Source organism: Ostrinia furnacalis, unplaced genomic scaffold, assembly GCF_004193835.3.
Source record: "Ostrinia furnacalis isolate ACB-3 unplaced genomic scaffold, ASM419383v2 OfSCF2653, whole genome shotgun sequence".
NCBI classification, from domain to species: Eukaryota; Metazoa; Arthropoda; class Insecta; order Lepidoptera; family Crambidae; genus Ostrinia; species Ostrinia furnacalis.
In genome coordinates, this window is record NW_021132892.1 from 19,968 (window position 1) to 43,787 (window position 23,820).

The 23,820-nt window shown below is 41.9% G+C and overlaps 1 protein-coding gene across 5 annotated transcripts; it reads left to right on the forward strand.

The window, feature by feature from the left end:
* The first annotated feature begins 399 nt into the window (after positions 1-399).
* On the forward strand, positions 400-23,804 carry Idh3b (isocitrate dehydrogenase [NAD] subunit beta, mitochondrial). 5 transcript variants are annotated; one of them, XM_028309206.1, is made up of 10 exons: positions 402-552; positions 1,115-1,171; positions 3,752-3,850; positions 4,344-4,460; positions 5,195-5,402; positions 6,951-7,114; positions 9,057-9,152; positions 9,871-9,984; positions 22,518-22,654; positions 23,461-23,804. In XM_028309206.1, the coding sequence occupies exons 1-10, from the start codon at positions 511-513 to the stop codon at positions 23,555-23,557; spliced, it is 1,131 nt and encodes a 376-aa protein (XP_028165007.1). In that variant the 5' UTR covers positions 402-510; the 3' UTR covers positions 23,558-23,804. The 5 variants fall into 5 exon arrangements, with proteins under 5 accessions (XP_028165008.1, XP_028165009.1, XP_028165010.1 ...); XM_028309205.1 differs by having other exon boundaries at positions 403-552; positions 1,115-1,204; XM_028309207.1 differs by lacking the exons at positions 22,518-22,654; positions 23,461-23,804 and adding an exon at positions 16,888-17,050 and having other exon boundaries at positions 400-552; positions 1,115-1,204.
* The last annotated feature ends 16 nt before the right edge of the window (positions 23,805-23,820 follow it).

A 23,820-nucleotide genomic window follows, 5' to 3' on the forward strand; every position in this document is an offset into this window, starting at 1 on the left:
AGTGTGCAGAATTTTCCTGTCCAAGATTTTTTAACTGGTAATTCCATGAAAAAATATAAACTATTTTTTAACAGAATGTAATCGAGTAGGTATTTATTACAATAATGTTGAAACAAAAATAAAAAGGTAAATCAAGAAAAAAAAATGATTGAGGAAAATAATAGCAAAAAACCACACGTTCCGTGACATGCATGCTTTGTTTGTTAAGTACGATTTTGTTTTTAAGTTTGAATTCAAATAGTAAATCATGAATAAACATCACCTTCCTAGAACATCAAATAAATCTCTCCCTTTATTATAGATTGAGACATTTTCAGAAAATAATTTAATAGGAAGATTTTTTTATTATAAGTAATGGTTACTGTCAAGCTTTATTAATCTAAGCTGTCAAACTACGTGGAACGGAATTCATAAAAATTACGACGTCTTTCGCTTGCTGCAGGGAGTGAAGCCAAAAATAATTTTTATTGTAAAAATAACCTTCTCAAAGGTTTTGTGATAATTTAAAACATGTCTTTAATTAGCAGAAATGTTTTCCGAGCCCTATTTCAGGTAAGTTATTCTTATAACTTCTTTTTATAGCGACAAATAGACATCAAAATAGTTGTGAAGAATGTTTCGTAACTACTGTGCGGTTCGTGGTATTTTTCTTTCGGTATTCAATATGAATGCTTTTGCTAATTATTTTTGATATATTTAAAATAATAACGTAGGATTTACAGTAATAGTGCAATAAAGGTACTCTGAAGGTAGATAATATTATCACGTGACAATTTTAAACAGCCATGAAAATAATTAAAAGCACTGTTGGAATATCCAAGTAAATTACTCTATAATTGAAGCAATATTGTGGTTTAGATTACAGATGCTGTAATAGATACGCAGGAGTTACTTCTAGACCGTTTTTTATTACTACTAACTACCTCCTTTAAAAAAACAACGCGACGCGTTACGCGTCTTGTAAATTTAAAAATTTAATCCTAAGCATAAATATTATGTACTTATTCGTATTAGTATCCTAACATATTGCAATTTCTATGCTTACAAATAATACAGCCCCTCTATTTATGATATTCTGGATAATACAAAAGTTCTTTGTTTGTTTTTTCTACAGGGATCGCAACATGTCGGCAAAGGCGTCCACACAAGCGCGGTAAACGCGGACAAAAACGTATGTTTAGCACCACATTCTATCAGCACCCTGGTGAGAACACTAACCTACCTTACTAATTGCAAGTATTCATAGAAAATGGCAATGAAGCAGTATTTTTGATGATTTTTCTGGACTAGAAACTGGTGACGGCAAGCTGCCTTATGCTTTAATACAGAAGTTTATGCCTGAATAATTAAAATAATTAAATTTTTATCTGTGTGTAATCAGGACTGACTCGGAATCTCTTGGACTATTTAGATTACTTAATTTTCTTCATTGCCAGTTTCTCCCAACCAAATATCCAAATAAATGTTATTGTTATAGTCCAAATTGTACAATTTTTTTTTACATGAAAGTTATTTATTTAAATTAACATCAAATTGTATCACTACACTATTGAGTTTTAAAATGTATAATTTACATTATTATTTTTGATCTGAATTGGTAAATAGCTAAGCTATCAAATTTTCTTTTGTATTTCTTTTAAATTATTATTTTTGAATTGTAAGTATTTACAGGTCCTTATCCTCAGAAAACTGTAAGCTTTTTATGTATAGATGCATGCATATTTTTTGTGATAAGTACGTTGTGTATCCCTTTTTATGGTAATTTAAGTCATTCTATTCTTCAACTGTTTTTCGAGTAATGTTAATTACAGTGTGTTATTATTATCAAAATTTAGATTAACTCGAAATGAAGTTTGTTTTAACAGATTTATTTCTTGACTGCACAGTTTGGCTTTTCAGCACGTTAATTTATGAAAATGTTTTTCAAAATTTTAAACGAATAGGATGACTATTACATAGCATGTTGTCTGGGTGTCTAAACACTATGTTATACCCCAAAATTGAAGATCATTTAGGGAAATCATTATTGGACGGGATTATAAATTATTCTGATGGGTTTCATTTGAGAAATTGTAATTAGCATGAACCCCGCAGCTTTTTTACACCTGTTTGATAACAGTCCATATTGGGAAACATCGATATTACATCGCTAAAAAATTACGCAGGCATTCAAAAACAGACACCAAATTCAAAAGTTTATTGATTATACATTGGCACTGGCACATTGGCATTACTAACATCATAAGCATACATATTTTGAATCTGAAATTGGATGAAAATGAATGGAAATCTTAAGGCTGTTGTTGGGCAGGCTTTTTTGTGCGAGCAACCTTTGTGTCGTCCAAATATAACTTTAACTATAACACGCTAGCTTAAGTATTAACTCTGTTATAATAGAAATAGGTACATCAGAATAAAAAGAATATAGAGTAGGTACACACTACAAGAGACACATAATGAAAGATACATTTTAATAAATATTGCAAAATCATCCACTACACTTATTTTTATTATAACAGAATCTTATAGATATTTACGTACTATGGTAAGTTTTCAAATATTGTTATTTATTATTATGTAAGTATCAAGTAAAGAAGAAAGGTGCTCTGAAACCAATAACTAAACAAAAGAAAAAACAATACATAATGACACAAAACATTATACATGTAGGTCTATACTAATACAACACACATAAATCTTTCACTGTCTAATAATGATTGAATGCAATTAATGACATTATCAGCATTGATAAATTTTATTCTTGATATTCACTTTCATATGATTTGATTACTATACTGTGATTAGGTTTTATTTTATCAATACTTGAGACAGTCAATTCCAAATGCGTCATAAATAGTCGATATCTAAATAATTGTTAATCCAAAAATGTTGTTAGTATTTTCTGTAAGATTTAATATCAAGTAAAATAATACAAATAGGATATTGGTCAGGCAATGGCAGGTATAATGGTCAGGTAATAGATTAAGTAGGTATAATGGTCAGTTAATTGACATTGACAGGTATATTAGTCAGGTAATAGACATATTGGTCAGTTAAATGCTTAGAATATAGGTCAGTTAATTACTCAGTATAATGGTCAGTCAATTGACAGACATAAGTCAGGTAATAGACAAATTTAATGGTCAAAAAATAATTGACATGTGCAGTAGTTAGGTGATTAACAGGTCAGATAATAATTGACAAATGCAGTAGTGAGGTAATTGACAAATTAAATGGTCAGATAAATAATTGACAAGTGCTGTAGTTAGGTAATTGACAGGTCAGATAATAATTGACAAGTGCAGTAGTCAGGTAATTGACAAATTAAATGGTCAGATAAATAATTGACAAGTGCTGTAGTTAGGTAATTGACAGGTCAGATAATAATTGACAAGTGCAGTAGTCAGGTAATTGACAAATTAAATGGTCAGAAAATAATTGACAAGTGCAGTAGTCAGGTAATGAGGGCTATCGTTTTAGCGCTCACCAGTTAGCGCCACTGTAGAGTAAGGTAAGGTAAGGTCCTGTCACTTGCTAGTAGCGAAGACAGTGGCACCAACTGGTGAGCGCTAAAGTGGTAGGAGGACTATTGCATTTGCACTCATCAAGATGGCGCCACTGTAGAGTAAGGTCCTGTCAATCGCCAGGGGTGCCAACTGTTAAGTATAAAAACGATAGCCCTCATTGACAGGTGTAATGGTCAGGTAACTACAGTTGTGGGCAGTTTGTAATCGCCATTATTCTGATGTAGCAATCGCAAGTGACGAAGGAAGGCCGCATCAAGTGCACCCTCATCCCCGGCGATGGCGTTGGCCCTGAGCTGGTATATTCCGTACAGGAGGTTTTCAAGGTACGTTTCAAACACGGATTAAAAATAACATTTTGACTTCAACCCCCATCAATACTGGATTGAGATTTGCAAAACATAGTTTTTAAAATTATATTAATTTAAAAATTAATTTAATTAAATATTTTAATTTAGGTACACCTATAAGATCAGTAAAAGGAGAATTGAAATCGGACTATAAATAAAATGAAATGGAAATAGCTCAGCGTGACGTCACATCGCATACGCCCATACTTAAACCTAGGCGCAGACCACCAACTTTTAGTCGGCCGAGTCGAGCCGATCGGCTGACGAAAAATCGGTGGTATGCGCCTAGGCTAACTTGTGTAGGACGCTGCGTGAGATTTTAACGTGTTAAGTGACGTCGAGATTTCAAATGCCTGTATCTTTGGTATTTTTAAGACCTCTTATAGAGTTTTGTAACGATAATATTGTATCATCGACGTACACATAGTCTAATGTGTCATGCTTAGTTGAACATGTATCTCTGGAACAGGCGGCGAGCATTCCCGTGGACTTCGAGTCGTTCTTCTTCTCCGAGGTGAACCCCACGCTCAGTGCTCCCCTTGAAGATGTCGTCAACTCCATCTCCAAGAACAAGATCTGTATCAAGGTTAATACTTTTTTAAAACAATACCTATTTTATGACTTTCTATTATTAAAATATTGTATTTACATCGACGGGATTTTTTGATATTTTTTCGTGGTTAACAACGTTTCGTGCTTTGAAACAATTCCTAAGTTCGTTTCAGCCGAAAGACGTCCACTGCTGGACAAACGCCTCAAATTACCTAAGTACTAGTCTTCAAATGGTTAAAAATAACTACGCTGACGTCGCTGACCAAAGATCCAGGCTTCGTATCAGTTTAGATCCTAAATGACTGTAATAAACATAATTTCACCAACATAAACTTTTTCATCGTGACTCGGAGCTCAGCGTAATGGTATAAGCAACTAATAGCGTTCATACTTCGTTCATCGTACATTCCTACAGCTATCGGTTCTACGAGCCATGCTCCCTGCTACTCAATAAGTTTGACAATTCTGCAGGCTATGTGCTTACCGTGGTTCTTCTATGTTTACAAAAGCCATTCAGAGAATGAAACAACATGATTTTTTTTTTGTTAAATAAGTTTATTAGCAATTTTTATTGCCCAAATTACTAATAGTCCCATTAGCCCCTCGTGTTAAGCTAAATAAGCTTGTGTTACGAGTGGGCTCACCACAATAGTCGAGTGGCGGTGGGAATCGAACCCGCGTTCCTCGGATCTCGAATTCTCGAGTCGGCCACTCCAACCCCTTTACCGTTCGGCTATCGTGTCTATAATTAAATAATATATTCTTCAGGGTATCCTCGCGACGCCCGACTTCTCCCACACCGGCGAGCTGCAGACCCTCAACATGAAGCTTCGCAACGCTCTGGACCTGTTCGCCAACGTCGTGCACGTCAAGTCGCTGCCCAACGTCAAGTGCCGCCACAGCAACGTGGACTGCATCATCATCCGGGAACAGACCGAGGGCGAATATTCAGCGTTGGAGCACGAGTCAGTTCCCGGTGAGTAGGAAGCATTCATCATCATCATTTCAGCCGTAGGCTCCTACCTGCTGGACATAGGCTTCTCCCAAAGATTTTCAGATTCGCCGGTTTTCAACGGCCTGCATCCAGCGCCTTCATGCAACCTTTATAGGCTCTTCTGTCCATTTACGTACAGAGAAAGGGTCAGAGTAAGACAACTGCCTCCCTTTGGAAAGGTGGACCCTTACATACCTCCCTTTGTTTCGTCCTTAAGTGTCTAAATGCGAGGATCCTGGCTAAAAATCTGATTTACCCCCCTTTGGTCTCTTCCTGGCTTAGAAGTTACGTACGCCCATGTATCAGTCCTCTTTGTAGAATACCAGTAAGTGCACGCCAGTCTACCCCTCCCTCGTTACAAACTGGATACGCCATTGCACCTGTCAACCTTGTGGTGCATCATCTACCGGGAAGAGCGGCTTAAACGTAGGTCGTCTTTTGTTTAATAAATAGTTAAAATGAAGTTGCGCAATGCGCTCGACTTCACAGCCAGGACGTGATGAGGAGAATGATCGTCTTTTGTTTAAAAATTACTTATAATGAAGCTTCGCAACGCTCTGGACCTGTTCGCCAACGTCGTGCACGTCAAGTCGCTTCCCAACGTCAAGTGCCGCCACAGCAACGTGGACTGCATCATCATCCGGGAACAGACCGAGGGCGAATATTCAGCGTTGGAGCACGAGTCAGTTTCCGGTGAGCCTTCCCCAATAACTTTCAGATTTGCTGTTGGTAGTGCATTCATCGCTTACCTGCAACCATTTTAAGATCTTCATCAATTGATCATCGTCATCATCATTGCAGCTATAGGACGACCAATGCTGGACATAGGCTTCCCCAAAGATTTTCAGATTTGCCGGTTTGCAGCGGCCTGCATATGCAGGCCGTAGAAGACCGTATAAAGGTTGCAGGAAGGCGCCAGCGCCTTCTTCGTCTTCTTTCCAGGGGTGTACGTACAGAGACAGGGAATGAAGGACAGCTGCGTCTATCCCCAGATATTTCGAGATTCGCCGTATTGTAGCGGCCTGTTTCCAGCGCCTTCCTGCAATCTTTATAAGGATGTGCAGTGTAGACGCTGTTCGTCTTTTGTTTGATAAATAGTTAAAATGAAGCTGCACAATGCTCTGGACGACCTGGATCCATAAAGAGGCCTGTATCCAGCGCCTACTTACAACTTAATTCGAGAGGAGGACACGTGAGGTCATCTGCCCCCACTAGAAACGGTATATCCTTACCTTTGTTTCGTCCTTTAAGTGTCAAAGTGCGGGGAGATCCTGTCTAAAAATCTGATTTCATCGAGGAATTTAGCCGAAAATCGAAGCGAATATCCATTGACGTACACAGGGCAGCAGGTCCCTCTGGAAATGGTATGGTAATGGTCTCTAAGATCTTTTCTAAAAGTCTGATTTGCACTTCTTTTGGCCAATCTGCCCCTTCCCTGGCTCAGAACAGAAGCTGGGTACGTCCTTGTCTGTCATTATTCCTATAATATTGTGTCAACTACTTTATTCTGACCACTGACTTCTTCCGCAGGTGTGGTGGAATGCTTGAAAATCATCACCGCCAAGAAGTCCGAGCGCATCGCCAAGTTCGCGTTCGACTACGCGGTCAAGATGGGCCGCAAGAAGGTCACCGCCGTGCACAAGGCAAACATCATGAAGCTGGGCGACGGGCTCTTCCTGCGATGCTGCGAGGACGTATGTACTTGTGATAAGAGCTATCTTCTTTCTTTCTTTTCAGCCAAATGACGTCCACTGCTGGACAAAGGCCTCCCCCAAGGTTTTCCACAATGAACGGTCCTGCGCTGCCCGCATCCAGGCTCTTCCCGCGACCTTTACCAGATCGTCGGTCCACCTAGTAGGAGGCCTGCCCACGCTACGTCTTCCAGCCCGTGGTCGCCACTCGAGAACTTTCCTGCCCCAACGGCCATCGTCTCTACGAGCTATGTGCCCCGCCCACTGCCACTTGATTTTAGCAATTCTGCGAGCTATGTCGGTTACTTTGGTTCTCCTGCGGATCTCCTCATTTCTGATTCGATCACGCAGGGAGGGGATAAGAGCTATATTGCAACGAATTTTTCCTGCGCTACTCTGAAGGGGCGTGGCAAACACTGGCTTCTTATGTAGTTGTAATAAAGTGCCATTTTGCATAAACATTGTATAGTTATCAAGAAGGTCACCGCCGTGCACAAGGCAAAAATCATGAAGCTGGGCGACGGGCTCTTCCTGCGATGCTGCGAGGACGTATGTACTTGTGATAAGAGCTATTTTGCTATAACAACGTTAGGGATGGCAACACAAAGATTAGTTTCTTGTGTAGTTGTAACAGGTACTATTTTCCAACGACATTGTTAAGTCAAAAAGGCCGCAAGAAGGTCACCGCTGTGCTCAAGGCAAACATCATGAAGCTGGGCGACGGGCTCTTCCTACGATGCTGCGAGGACGTATGTACTTGTGATAAGAGCTATCTTCTTTCTTTCTTTTCAGCCAAATGACGTCCACTGCTGGACAAAGGCCTCCCCCAAGGTTTTCCACAATGAACGGTCCTGCGCTGCCCGCATCCAGGCTCTTCCCGCGACCTTTACCAGATCGTCGGTCCACCTAGTAGGAGGCCTGCCCACGCTACGTCTTCCAGCCCGTGGTCGCCACTCGAGAACTTTCCTGCCCCAACGGCCATCGTCTCTACGAGCTATGTGCCCCGCCCACTGCCACTTGATTTTAGCAATTCTGCGAGCTATGTCGGTTACTTTGGTTCTCCTGCGGATCTCCTCATTTCTGATTCGATCACGCAGGGAGGGGATAAGAGCTATATTGCAACGAATTTTTCCTGCGCTACTCTGAAGGGGCGTGGCAAACACTGGCTTCTTATGTAGTTGTAATAAAGTGCCATTTTGCATAAACATTGTATAGTTATCAAGAAGGTCACCGCCGTGCACAAGGCAAACATCATGAAGCTGGGCGACGGGCTCTTCCTACGATGCTGCGAGGACGTAAGGCATTGTGGCTTCTATATAGTTGTAATACGGTGCAATTTTGCAGCAATATGTATACTATGCTGACTGTATGTGTACGGGGTAGGAAAACAAACACTCATGGTTCTTTATGTAATTGTAATAGGTGATATTCTGCTACGATATTGTAGACAAGGCAAACATTATAAAGCTGGGAGATGCTTTTTCTGCAATGTTGCGAGAACGTATGTGGCTTTTATGTAGTTGTAATAGGTGCTATTTTTCAACAATTTCGATCGAGAGAAGACCCGATATAACGAGAGGTTCGTGAAGATTGTAGTCCACAAACAATCTGAGATATGAGAAATATTGCTATGTAGGTATAATATGTGTCTGCCAGACACTGTCTGGTACACCATAGCTCTTTGACGGTTGAACCGATTTGAAAGCATAATATTCTAGCGTTAGTTCTTTTAATGTTTTATAAAACGTTTACTAAAACGTTTGTTTTTATTTGTATAGAGAACAATAGTGTCTAGACAAACCTAAAGAGGATTTAGGACGCTATTTGGATCAAATATGTAATTGCTCAATAATGTCAATAAAATAATAAATAAATAAATAAAATAAAAAATCGGTTCATCCGTTTCAAGTTCATCAGCTCTTAATAACCCGCATTCTCTTCACAGATGGCCAAACTGTACCCGCGCATCCAATTCGAGAAGATGATCGTGGACAACTGCACGATGCAGATGGTGTCGAACCCCAACCAGTTCGACGTGATGGTGACGCCCAACCTGTACGGGAACATCGTGGACAACCTGGCCAGCGGGCTGGTGGGCGGCGCGGGCGTCGTGGCTGGGGCTTCCTACAGTGCCGAGTGCGCCGTGTTCGAACAGGTCAGGACTTGTCAGGACTTGCTAAGACCCAGGAGAATTACAGCCCGGTCGAGTTAACTGCCTATCTGGCGGCCGAGACGTCACATCGACGCTCTAGTACGAACGGGGCGAAAGCGGAAAGGTCTGCGGGTAAGTGGGAGAGAGACAGTCGCATTCCAGCGAGGTGCGCAATTACCACATCAAACGACACCAGTTTCCTCCCTCCCAACATTAATTACCTTAATTAGCTTCGTAAATGTAACGTAGGATGGCTCGGAAGGACCAAACATCTTGTGAACATAGCTGGTAGTTACTGGATCAGAATGAGAGGTCAAGACTTACCATTAGAATTTGAGGTTGCAGTCTTCACCTATCAAACCCCTTCCTCCCAAGACCTTATTTTCTTAAATCTACCCTGATTAAATAAATCAGCAAATGTTCTGTAGTCCGGCTCGAAGGACCAAAAATCCTAAGAAAATAGCTCGCAGTAACTGGATCAAAATCAAAAAGGTCAGGCGTTGCAATCTACCTTAGTGGCTGGAAAATGTAGTGTAGGATCCAAAGAAAGTAACTGGTAGTAGCTGCATGGAAGACGGCGTCGAACCCTAACCAGTTCGACGTGATGGTGACGCCCAACCTGTACGGGAACATCGTGGACAACCTGGCCAGCGGGCTGGTGGGCGGCGCGGGCGTCGTGGCTGGGGCTTCGTACAGTGCCGAGTGCGCCGTGTTCGAACAGGTCAGGACTTGCAGCTGTAGGTATTACCATTGGCAGGAGGATTGCGACTCTGGTGTTAAGACTGTCAAGAGAATCTAAATATATAAAAGGAGAAACTGACTGACTGACTGACAGATCAACGCACAGCCTAAACGGCTAAACGTAGGCACTTGAAATTTGGAAGGAACGTAGCCTAGGTACCGTAGAGGTGCACTAAGAAAGGAATTCCCGAAATTCCCACGGGAACGGGAATTAGCGGGAATATCCTTTTGTATGAAAAATCTAAACCGCTTAAGTTAGATGAAGGGGGTAAAACGGGATCCACGCGTACGAAGTCGCGGGCGGCCGCTAGTTAGAAGATATTCGCCCACTAGACATCAAACGATGAAACGGTGGCTGGGTCTTCCTACAGCGCCGCGTGTGCTGTGTTGGAACAGGTCAGGATTTGTAGCTAATATTCGTCATGATCCACCTGAATGACATTCAAGATAGCGCGGTGTGTGTTATGTTCCAAGTTCAGGAGTTCGCCTTTGGCGCTAGGACTATAAGAAGAATTGCAGAATATTCGACCATGAGACACAAGTTTCCTCCCTTTCAAAATTACTCACTTTAGGTAGTTCAGCAAAAGTCGCCTCGAAGGAACAAAAATGCTAAAAAAATAGCTGGCAGTAACTGGATCAGAATCAGAGGGTCAGGCGTTGCAATCTACCTTAGTGGCTTGGAAATGTAGGGTAGGATCTAACAAAGTAGCTGTTAGTAGCTGCATGGAAGACGGCATCGGAGCCAACCAGTTCGACGTGATGGTGACGCCCAACCTGTACGGGAACATCGTGGACAACCTGGCCAGCGGGCTGGTGGGCGGCGCGGGCGTCGTGGCTGGGGCTTCGTATAGTGCCGAGTGCGCCGCGTTCGAACAGGTCAGGACTCCATTAGTACTTCCAGATACCAAGATATACACTTATAGATGAAGGTAGAATGTCTTCTGCTCGATGGAATGACGATCTTAAGGTGATAGCAGGCAACAACTGGAAAGAAGAGGTGCATTATGTTCTATGCACTACGCTTCAAACGACAGCAGTTTCCTCCCTCCCAACATTAATTACCTATCTTAGATATCTTAGTAAATGTAATGTAGGATGGCTCGAAGGACCAAAAATGTTGAGAAAATCGCTTTTAGTTACTGGATCAGAATGAGAGGTCGAGACTTACCATTCGAGTTTGAGGTTAGTTTAAGGTTAATTTCTTCCATCAGAATCCAAAGATTTTGGTGAAACCATCTCTAATTCAAAAAGCGCTTCTGACCTAGGTGCCAGGATTTGTCACGAAAATCGGCCCATCAAACATCAATAGACACCAGTTTATTCTCTCTCCAAATTACTCACTTTAGGTAGTTCAGCAAAAGTCGCCTCGAAGGACCAAAAATCATAAGAAAATAACTGGTAGTGACTGGATCAGAATCAGGTCAGGCGTTGTAGTCTGCGTAGCCGAGTTGCTCAGCAATTTAGTGTAGGATCTAAAGAAAGTAGTTGCATGGAAGACGGCGTCGGACCCAACCAGTTCGACGTGATGGTGACGCCCAACCTGTACGGGAACATCGTGGACAACCTGGCCAGCGGGCTGGTGGGCGGCGCGGGCGTCGTGGCTGGGGCTTCCTATAGTGCGGAGTGCGCCGTGTTCGAACAGGTCAGGACTTGTCAGGATACGCCCCGAGAATTGCAACCCTAAATGCCAGGACTTGTCACTAGAATTGGAAGATATTCGCTCATCAGACATAAAACAATACTAGTTTATCCTTCCGAGATTAACTACTTTCGGCAACCTAGCAATTATGTTAGGTAGGACGGCTCGAAGGACCAAAATTTTTAAGAAAACAGCTAGCAGTAACTGAATCAGTATAAGAGGTCACGATCACGAAGTCATTTAATTTTCACGCATCAGACCCCTTCCTCCCAAGACTTCTACCCATTATCTAAATCTTGTGTAGGACGGCTCGAAGGACCAAAAATGAAAGAAGCGAGAGATAGTGTTAAAAACACCAGTTATGGTTATAGTCACGGTTAAAGTACGATGGTGCAACTCAGCCTAAGCAAGTCGTCTCTCTATTGCCGTTTTGCGTTGCTGCGACACACATTATAAAGTGTTTACCTACTATTAAAATGTGTCAAATGTTTCTTTTTTACTATACCATGTCATATTTTTCTGTGTAAAGCCCGGTCTGTGAGCACGTAGAATTTTGTCCAATGACCCCAAGCTACCCATCCTTATCACTCGCGCGTAATTATATTGCTGTCGCGACTGTGCGATTACGCGCGAGTGATAAGGATGGGTAGCTTGGGGTCATTGGACAAAATTCTACGTGCTCGCGGACCAGACTATAGTATGTACTTTTTTAATTCTGCTTTTGGAACTTTCTGTTTGTAATGACTTGACTTACTTGACTTATGGTCATATGTCCCCTAGATGGGGCAGAGGGCGTCCACAACAGTCCTCCATCTCGTTCGGTCTTGAGCTTNTCGGTTACTTTGGTTCTCCTGCGGATCTCCTCATTTCTGATTCGATCACGCAGGGAGGGTATAAGAGCTATATTGCAACGAATTTTTCCTGCGCTACTCTGAGGGGGCGTGGCAAACACTGGCTTCTTATGTAGTTGTAATAAAGTGCCATTTTGCATAAACATTGTATAGTTATCAAGAAGGTCACCGCCGTGCACAAGGCAAACATCATGAAGCTGGGCGACGGGCTCTTCCTACGATGCTGCGAGGACGTATGTACTTGTGATAAGAGCTATTTTGCAACGAATTTTTCCTGCGCTACTCTGAGGGGGCGTGGCAAACACTGGCTTCTTATTTATTTGTAATAGGTACTATTTTGCAACAAAAATTTAGTCAATTTTTTCACGTTCTGCTATGAGAGGAGATACTCGTAGAATACACTGGCCCCTTATTTAGTTGTGATAGGTATGGTTTTTCAACGATATATATAGACTGATGAATGACTGATACTGTACATGAACTGGCGTTTCTGTTTCTGCTGCGATTTTGCAACAAAAATGTAGACTTTTCCTGTGTTGCTGTGAAAGGGTACAAGCTAAACACTGTGGATTTTTACCTTATGTAGTTTGTGATAGGCGGTCCGTATTTCGGAACGACATTGCGTAGTTGATAGTTGTGTCGGGCTGTTAATCAGTATGGAGATGTATGAACGTGCGCACTTTACGCCGATTTGGTATCGGCCGATTCATACAAATTAGAATCGGGCCCAACTATCGGCCAACTAAAAGTCAGTGGTCTGCGCCAAGGCTTACAAGACAAAAAAATATATTTCTGCATCTGCATCAGTACCTCTAGCATGAACAACTTTCGACTTCGAATCGTTTGCGTATTCGACAAAATTCGATATTCAACCTTCGAATTAAACGATAACGTGACAATTTTGATTCTCAAAATAAGTTTCGTTCAACCATTTCTCATACTAAGTTCGCTTTACGACACGTTCACAAGGGCGCTGTTGTAGTTTTCGTACTAAATCTTTTGACGGCGATTCGAGTACGCAAACTTTGATTTGAACTCGAAAGTTTTTCGTGCTAGCCGTACAGTTCCTAATATCTGGCATTTGTCTTTACAGATGGCCAAACTGTACCCGCGCATCCAATTCGAGAAGATGATCGTGGACAACTGCACGATGCAGATGGTGTCGAACCCCAACCAGTTCGACGTGATGGTGACGCCCAACCTGTACGGGAACATCGTGGACAACCTGGCCAGCGGGCTGGTGGGCGGCGCGGGCGTCGTGGCTGGGGCTTCCTATAGTGCCGAGTGCGCCGTGTTCGAACAGGTCAGGACTCCCTTAGTACTTTCAGATACCAAGAGAATTGCTGCTTGAATGACGAGGACAACCTTAAGAACAGGTCAGGACACTTTTCATATTTTCAGATACCAAGATTTTCGCCTGCAAATGTAGGGTAGGACGAGGACACAGAAAGAATAATAGAGAACTGCTGCTTGAATGACGAGGACGACCTTAAGAAACTAGCAGTAACGGGTAGGAAACGAGGATACTTTCTTCCATCAGAATCCCAAGATTTTGGTGAAACCATCTCTAATTCAAAAAGCGCGGAGTGCGTTCTGTTAGAACAGGTAAGAAATTGCAGCCCTAGGTGCCAGGATTTGTCACGAAAATCGGCCCATCAGACATCAATAGACACCAGTTTACTTTCTCTCAAAAATACTTACTTTAGGTAGTTCAGCAAAACTCGCCTCGAAGGACCAAAAATCCTAAGAAAATAACTCGCAGTAACTGGATCAGAATCAGAGGGTTAATCGTTGCAGTCGCGAAGCCTTGTTCTGTTCCTCAGCAATTTAGTGTAGGATCCAAAGAAAGTAGCTGTTAGTAGCTGCATGGAAGACGGCGTCGAAGCCCAACCAGTTCGACGTGATGGTGACGCCCAACCTGTACGGGAACATCGTGGACAACCTGGCCAGCGGGCTGGTGGGCGGCGCGGGCGTCGTGGCCGGGGCTTCGTATAGTGCCGAGTGCGCCGTGTTTGAACAGGTAAGAACTTGGAGCACTAAGAAGCCAACCCTAGCCAGGACTTGGAATTGGAAGATATTCGCTTATCAGACATGAAACAACATCAGTTTCTCCTTCCGAGATTAATTAGTTTTAGCAGTCCAGCAAGTGTAACATAGGACGCCTCGAAGGACCAAAAATTTTAAGATAACAGCTGGCAGTAACTGGATCAGAATGAGAAGTAAGGACTTTCCAGTAGAGTTTGAGGCAGCCCTAGGTACTAGTAATCATCACGAAGACATTCAATTTTCACGCATTAGACCACTTCCTTCTAAGATTTCTGCAAACATTGAGTAGGACGGCTCGAAGGACCAAAAATCCTGAGAAATTACCGGTAGTAACTAGATCAGAATCAGAGGGTCAGGCGTTACAGTCGCGTAGTTTAGTTGCTCAGCAATTTAGTGTAGGATCCAAAGAAAGTAGCTGTTAGTAGCTGCATGGAAGACGGCGTCGAACCCGAAGCAGTTCGACGTGATGGTGACGCCCAACCTGTACGGGAACATCGTGGATAACCTGGCCAGCGGGCTGGTGGGCGGCGCGGGCGTCGTGGCTGGGGCTTCCTACAGTGCCGAGTGCGCCGTGTTCGAACAGGTCAGGACAGGTCCCGAGAATTGCAACCCTAGGTGCTAAGACTGACGGCCGAGACGTCACATCAACGCTCTGGTACGAACGGGGCGAAAGCGGGAAAGTTGGTGGGTAAGTGGGAGACAGACAGTCGCATTCCAGCGAGGTGCGCAATTACCACATCAAACGACACCAGTTTCCTCCCTCCCAACATTCATTACATTAGTTAGCTTAGTAAATGTAATGTAGGATGGCTCGAAGGACGAAAATAGCTGGTAGTTACTGGATCAGAATGGGAGGTCAAGACTTTACCATTAGAATTTTAGGTTGCAGCCTTCACCTATCAAACCCCTTCCTCCCAAGACTTCTACCTTATTTACTTAAATCTACCCTGGTTACTTAAGACATCTGTGTAGTCCGGCTCGTAGGACCAAAAATCCTAAGAAAATAACTCGCAGTAACTGGATCAAAATAAAGAAGGTCAGGCGTTGCAATCTACCTTAGTGGCTGGGAAATGTAGTGTAGGATCTAAAGAAAGTAGCTATTAGAAGCTGCATGGAAGACGGCGTCGAACCCTAACCAGTTCGACGTGATGGTGACGCCCAACCTGTACGGGAACATCGTGGACAACCTGGCCAGCGGGCTGGTGGGCGGCGCGGGCGTCGTGGCTGGGGCTTCCTATAGTGCCGAGTGCGCCGTGTTCGAACAGGTAAGGACTTGTCAGGAGTTGCTAAGACTCAGGAGAATTTCAGCCGAGTTGAGTTAACTGCCTATCTGGCGGATGAGACGTTGCGAAACGGTACGGTAACAGGGTGAAAGCGGGGAGGTACGTAGTTCGATGGGATTGTAGAAGATATTCGCCCATCAGACATCAAAGGACACCATTTTTTTTTCTCCCTCTCAAGGACAGCTCAAAGGACCAAGGATGAAAGAAGTGGAAGATAGGACCCTTTAGATTTTTTGTAGCGGTTTTCAGTGTAATGTGGAGAACGGGAGTTATCAATGAAAGAGTTAATACTGTGCGTACTGTTAATATTAGTGTCTCCATTTACATAGCAACATCAGATTTATAGGTAAAGTGTATGTTAGTGTGAGGATGGCGCGTACACATACTACAGCAGTAGCGATTCACGTTTGCATTAATACAGTCGCGATGCTGTAGTGCGTTAACAATGCGTTGGTATCACTTCTGTAGCGCGCTGCAAAAGCGACTAACGCGAGTTATGTTACCTTATCAATGGCGCCCTCCCCCGTCTCACCGCGCCTACCTCAGGAGGTGCCTAGCACTTCCGCGCAGACTGTAGTAGTGTGGGATATGATGCTCAACCACAATAAGGAAGCTAGATTTTAGTGCTTCCTTCCGAGCGGGTGTTGTGCTCAGGGACCAAGGTCCAATTTCTACCATCTTGGTTTTCCTATATAAGCTGGGCAGGGTAGAAAACTCCGTCACCGCGATGCAGGATTGTACGCGCGGTGGAGTGTGCCATAGTGCAGTCGTAACAGCGCCATCTGTTGGTCACTAGTTTGTAGTGGCGTCGCCACAGTAGAGATACTGTCACTCGTTTACAAAACGCGCGACAGCATTACCGCAAAAGGCACCGTGGCCATAGTGTTAAAATATTTAGAAAATATTTGATTTGAAAGAAAGGTATACAAGCAGACAAGACATAGGTACATAAAGCAAGAAATACACAAGTTGACAGATAGCTGCTTGTGCCCCTCTGATTAATATTTGAATTTCAATATGTCGTCGCCAATAACTCAGTGTCTAAGCAAGTGGTCTGTCCACAGGGCGCGCGCCACATCTTCTCTGGCGCGGTGGGCAAAAACATCGCCAACCCCACCGCCATGCTGCTGTGCTCCGCCAACATGCTGGCGCACGTCAACCTGCACTCCTACTCCAAGATGATGAAGAACGCCATCAACAAGTGAGTTCGTTCTTCGTTTCAGCCAAATGACGCCTGCTGCTGGACAAAGCGGCTTTTACCCGTGGTCCCCCCAACATGTCCCCAATTTATTTTAACCATGGTCCCACCGCACTAAGTGGCAAACATTGCTTGTCACCTAGCCTAGGTATCTATAATATTATAAAAAAATCTATAATTAATATAGAAAATAATTATAGGTAGGTACGGCACCATAATATCTTTATAATATCTTCACATCACACATTTGGGTTAAAGTCACTCATATCCTACTCGGCGTTCGATATTTCATCCTAGACATAGTAGGTGACATGCAATGTTTGCCACTTGGTGCGGTGGGACCATGGTTAAAATAAATTGGGGACATGTTGGGGGGACCACGGGTAAAAGCCGGGACAAAGACCTTCTCAAAGGAGTTCCACAACAACCGGTCCTACGCTGCCTGCATCCAGGTACTTCCTGCGACATTCACCAGTACGGCTAGCACGACAAAACTTTCGAGTTCGAATCGTTTGCGTATTCGAATCGCCATGAAGAGATTTAGTACGAAAACTACCACAGCGCCTTTGTGAACTTGTCGTAAAGTGAACTTAGTGTGAGAAATGGTTGCATGAAACTTATTTTGAGAATCAAAATTGTCACATTATCGTTTAATTCCAAGTTTGTCGAATACGCAAACGATTCGAAGACGAAAGTTTTTCATGCTAGAGGTACATACAGGTCGTCGATCGGTCAAAAAAAGAGTGTCAGACCTTAATCAGACTGCAGTGACGCGTGCGCATTGACAGAGTAAATACAAATGAGTAGGTCATCTTCATAGAAACGCATCGAGCGCGGTTTGTATGTGAGCGCGCCAATACAATTCGGCGCAACACCCCGCTAATCCACGCTAAATTTTGTCAGTGTGTGCGTGCGCGCCGCATACGTGTTGGCGCGCTCACATACAAACCGCGCTCGATGCGTTTCTATGAAGATGACCTACTCATTTGTATTTACTCTGTCAATGCGCACGCGTCACTGCAGTCTGATTAAGGNAATGGCGGAGTCTGGATTGAACACCGCCGATATCTGAGGTAGTTGCTGACACAGCACCCATAGCGGGCAGAGCGTCAGCATTAAGAACACTGTTAGAACGTACCCTTAACAGTGACGTTGACATCCTCGTACAAGTTCATGTGGATCATGGCGGAGTCTGGATTGAACACCGCTGATATCTGAGGTAGTTGCTGACACAGCACCCACAGCGGACAGATAGCCAGAAGGTACAGCAGCACAAGGTGAAGCGGCCATATTGGACACATGATACCGCTTTTTTAATTACTGGAATAGAAACAAAAAGAATGGTTAGAAAAGGGATGTGTCCCGGGTAAAAAAGCAAGTCTAAATTAGTCGGTCAGTTAACCTATAAAAAAATACTCGACACGTCACTATTTTAAAGTAATGAAAATTGAGAGAGACAAAGCGCGCCAAAGTTCAAAAGAAGAGGCCTGTGACGTCGAGGCGTGGTTAAAAGTGTAGCACGGTGTGACGTCACGCGGAACTACAAAGTACCATAACTTCGCAATTACTTGTTTGATTGACAAATAAAAATATACATGTATTTAAAAATATTGGACGACTAAAAGTTTTTTAGGAAACTAGCCTATTTGGATTTGTAGTCAAAAACTTTTATCAAGAAAAGACTAGCCTTGAGGCTTGGAAAAACTGTATCAATTGGTTCAATAACGTGATTACACTGATAATAAGACTTATATTAGACATAGACATAAAAGTCTGCGATAAAAATATTTGCAAACTCCCGATTAGAGAGAGATAAGATACCTATAGAATATGTTGAATTAATTACTGATAAATAATTAAAATTATCAGGTGTAGCACACGTGATTGCATTCACAAGGTGCAACGCGTTTATAAACAACATGTTTATAAGAAAATTGTTATCTACAACTTGTATTTAATCGTTCTCCACAGTCAGTTAGATATATGATGTTAACTTAGGTGAACTTATTTAGTTAGACCAGTGGTTCTTAACCTTTAAGTCACGAGGGACCATTTTACCAAATTTCTATTTGTCAGGGACCACTCATTTTTTTTACTCGACGGCGCCGCGGCGTTGCTTTGGCTCGACTCATCATGTCACATCACTTGTTTATTACGATGTTTTCGCGGACCACTTGGAATGCCTCCAGGGACCACCAGTGGTCCGCGGACCACCTGTTAAGAACCACTGAGTTAGACTGATGTAGTCTAATCAAAAATTGAATCTAAGTGTAATTTCTTATTTTTAATAGTTATTAAATTTTTAGCATTAAGAGTTGCATCTCAAACTAATTTGAAAACTATAAATAACTTGAAAAAATCGAACTGCCTAAGGCGGGAATTGAACCCACGACCTTCCGCTTGCCAGGCGACTGCTCTTTCAACTGAGGCAGTTCGATTTTATCAAGTTATTTATAATTCTTATTTCATGTTTAAAGTAAATAGTTTTATTGTATTGTTATTTCATTAGTATGAGGCATGAGTTACAGTAAATAATAAATACACTTATTAGTTGAACATGTTAACGAGTGTGTTCAAATAAATTAACTATGAATGAATTTGCATGTAAAGTAATTATTATTTGAAATGAATTGTATAGTAAGTTTTAGAGGCAGAAGATAATAAATAATCAATGTATCAAGAACAGTTTATTGCAAAAAAGAATGTTAATTAAGAAAATTAGCTGATACTTCAACTCATAATGTATCTCGTAATACAACCTTTTTATCCACTTTTAATCATCATTAATTTTTAATTTACACTTCGTAAATCATAAGAAGAACCTTATAAAAGATCCTTAGTAACAGTGAAACTGAGTCGATAATACACAAAAACTAAGGCAGGATACCAATGAACCGAATAATAACCGCACACGTAACTATTATGAAAAGGGAAAACAACACTTGAAGAAACTCACACGTTGCTGTTAGAAAACGTATAGCACATGCGTCCGCGCCGAATGCTGGTTAACAACTACACATATACTTGTAAACCAACGTATTATAAACGATCGACTACATTATTGTTTATCTTATCACTGAATTCGGAAACTATATCGTACTAAGCTATCGAAAAGTCATAAAACTGCGCACGAATAGGCAGGCAACCCGTGACATTGTAGTCTCGTGGGGCTGGTCACGTAATTGATAAGGATTACTTAATTAGTACAGGTAATCAATATCACGGTACATAGGCACCGTTTGCGGATGTTGGGGGCTTCATAAGCCTTTAGCCCAGGCGCAGACCACCGATTTTTAGTTGTCCGATAGTTGGGTCGGGCTGTTAATCAGTATGGGCATGTATGGAAGTGCGCACATTACACCGATTTCATTCTTCATACAAATTAGAATCGGGCTCAACTATCTATCGGCCGACTAAAAATCGGTGATCTGCGCATAGGCTTAAGTGACCCCTTTGAAAACAGAATTCCTGTAGTGTTACTATAGGAGTCACTTGAAAATTAGGGATTGATAGTTAAAACGGGCATTGGGCCCTTATTTTATGTGAGTTTTCTGTAAATTATGTAATAAGATAACATGTAACGTGTTTATCGCCTGAGATATTGGTCTGCAGGTGGTTCAGGCAAAGGAAGAGTGCATTTAAAACGTGTGTCTCAAAACTGCTGATGATAAAAAATAAACATTGATAAACTTCATTCATAAGCTCAGTTTATTATCGTTTTTTTTAAATATCTTTACAGACAATAACTTGTTTAGCAATAGCCCTACTAAACTAGGTAATGTTTGAGGACAATGCTGAGAAGAAGCAGGACAAGAAACAGTGTCACTATTGTCAGCCACGACTTTAATTTTTAGTTAGTGTTTGTACTGGTAGGCTAGGTTCAAATACATACATGAACTGAATAGACCATTAATGGTTTTCTTAGTACTATTCATACAATAGGGACTCTAGTAATGACATACTGGCTAGCCCTATTGTCAATGTCAAAATTTCTTTATTTGTATAGACTATTATATAGTACTTACAAATCATCAAATATTTTGCTCTTAAGAGGCTCCTTACATGTCTCATAATCTTTTTACCCAACCAGCGCTTCGAAACCAACATTTGGCAAGTGCTGAGAAGAAGCGCAACAAACTCAGTCACCACTGTCTGCTAGTTAATATATTGGTAGTGCCATAGAAAATCTTGGTATTTAGTTCTAGTTCTAAGTTCCTCTTATCAAGCTTTGGTGTGGATAGCAGGCAAGCCAGATGGAGTGCTGGTGGTACATATAATTTGCAAGTCATCATTTCCAATCCGTTTTGACTAATTAATTTATTAGCAAGATATAATTTGACAGACACGTGTATCATGCCTCTTTAGCACGCATATCCTTATCGTATGTCACGTTCATCTAAAACACGATTATCCAGATAGCCGAAGGCTACCTTTTCATGCATATTTTAGTCAGCATTATTTATTATTTTTGGCACTTGTAATATCGCATCGCAAGCGTCAATGTCAGGCCGCCACCAACCGGCCATTGTGGAAATCATTGGGGGAGGCCTATGTTCAGTGGACGTCCTGTGGCTGATATGATGATGATGAAGCGTCAATATCAATACAGCTTTAGTGCAAGTAAGTTCAAATACTTAGATTTATAGCAGTTTTGATTACACTTGCAGGTGTGATCTTACAACTTAGTTATTTTTTTCGTTCACTCAGTGAGTATATTTTATTTCTTATGTCTCAAAATCTTTATCTTTAGGTAATTAACTTCAGTATTTCATTCAAGACATAAACAGCCAATGAAAGATTACCTACATTAACTTTAACTGATNGCGCGCCAATACAATTCGGCGCAACACCCCGCTAATCCACGCTAAATTTTGTCAGTGTGTGCGTGCGCGCCGCATACGTGTTGGCGCGCTCACATACAAACCGCGCTCGATGCGTTTCTATGAAGATGACCTACTCATTTGTATTTACTCTGGCATTGATTTTGGCGTTTGCGTGTTTACAATGCCAAACATACTTCGAGCGGGTGAATCAATAGTTCAGGGGGCGTAGTGTGAGTTTACGTCAAGAGTATTCGATATCGACCGAGTTAAAAAATATGGAGATATTAGTTCTTAGAAGTTTCCGCTAGGGGCGCTGTACAAAACTATGAAGTCACACAATAAAACAAAAGATAATCCTTTCTGACCCGTGGAACACCAAAGTGGTACACCTAGGTGTTCCATGGTTTAAGATAACACCGGTCAACAAAAAAAAAATTTTTTTTGCGCATGGATTTTACTTATTATATTCTGATTATGTAAGCAAATGTATATAAAAAAGTGCGATTACAAATCGAAAATATTTGCTTTTTAAANGCAGCGTTCCAATAGCTCGACGTTGGAGATTTTCTCGGGCCAGTATATGCCGAGAATTCGGCGAAAGCAGCGGTTGATTTGTTTGTAATGCGTGTTCCTGATAAGCAAATAAACGTTTTATCTATCTATCTACCCACAGGGCGCGCGCCACATCTTCTCTGGCGCGGTGGGCAAGAACATCGCCAACCCCACCGCCATGCTGCTGTGCTCCGCCAACATGCTGGCGCACGTCAACCTGCACTCCTACTCCAAGATGATGAAGAACGCCATCAACAAGTGAGTTTAGCTTTTAACACCTTCCTTCTTAATATTTCTACTCCAACAAAATACGGCAGAATATGTAAAGCCCGGTCTGTTCTGCGTAATTATGTTGCTATCGCGCTCGCACTCTCACTGCGGGTGCCAGTCGCACAGTCGCGACGGCAATATAATTACGCGCGAGCGATAAGGATGGGTAGCTAGGGGTCATTGGACAAAATTCTACGTGCTCACAGACCAGACTATAGAACTTTGTAATTTTAAGAACTGTTGTAAGTTTGTAACCATATTCATTGAAATAAACTATTCTATTCTAAGAGCTATCTTACAAAAGATGCCCAATTTTTTACCGAAGCTGAAGACCAGTTTGCAAGCGAGACAGAGATTTAAGTCAAGTAACGGTCGCGTTCTCCCTTGAAGTTCTTTTGTCTTGATTGCTCTGTTCTCGCCGTAACAGAGCAATCAAGACAATAACAACAAAGGAGACTTGCTTTTCCAATCACCGAAAAGAAATATAAAATCACAAAAGCAAAAAAACTTCTCCAACCTTGTTTTCTTGCAGTGGAGATTAAATAACCTGAATAGTATATGAAAGACTAGCAGAACGTCTATGAAACCAAACGTAGCAATTTTGCTTTGGGGTAATCTAAATATAGCATCCACAACCTTCAGATAAAAAAGTATGAAGTGACATAAAACAAAAGATAATGTAAGTCTATTACGTCACTACAGGGACTTGCCCTTCCCAACTGGTCTTTCTTCAAGATTCCTTGTCTAAAATGAATTCTTTCCCAGTATAGATAATGCTAATATCTTTTTTCCAGGGTTCTCATGGACGGCAAAGTGAGGACAAAAGATCTGGGCGGCCAGAACACCACCAAGGACTTCACAAACGCCGTCATCCACAGCCTCGACCACTAAACACAGAACTGACACTAGTGTTGCGTGCGTATAATTACCGATATCGATATCCTTGAAAAAGTAGACGTTATATCGAGTCAACAGTACAAAATAATTCAAATGTAATGTCGATATTTATGTTGAAGACAGCATTTGCCTTTAGCCAATGTAGAACGTAAGTTTCGATTAGATAATACTCATGCTATCTTCCATGTACAATATCGATAATTCTAACAAGTGACAATACTTAACTACTTTTAAAACTTAACGCAACATTTTACACG

What these genes read in the sequence shown, in the direction of transcription:
- Idh3b (XM_028309209.1), top strand. Translation starts at nt 511, where the DNA reads ATGTCTTTAATTAGCAGAAATGTTTTCCGAGCCCTATTTCAG. An exon ending in CACATTCTATCAGCACCCTG is followed by an intron (nt 1,205 to 3,751) that starts GTGAGAACACTA and finishes ATTCTGATGTAG; the next exon opens with CAATCGCAAGTGACGAAGGA. An exon ending in CCGTACAGGAGGTTTTCAAG is followed by an intron (nt 3,851 to 4,343) that starts GTACGTTTCAAA and finishes TCTCTGGAACAG; the next exon opens with GCGGCGAGCATTCCCGTGGA.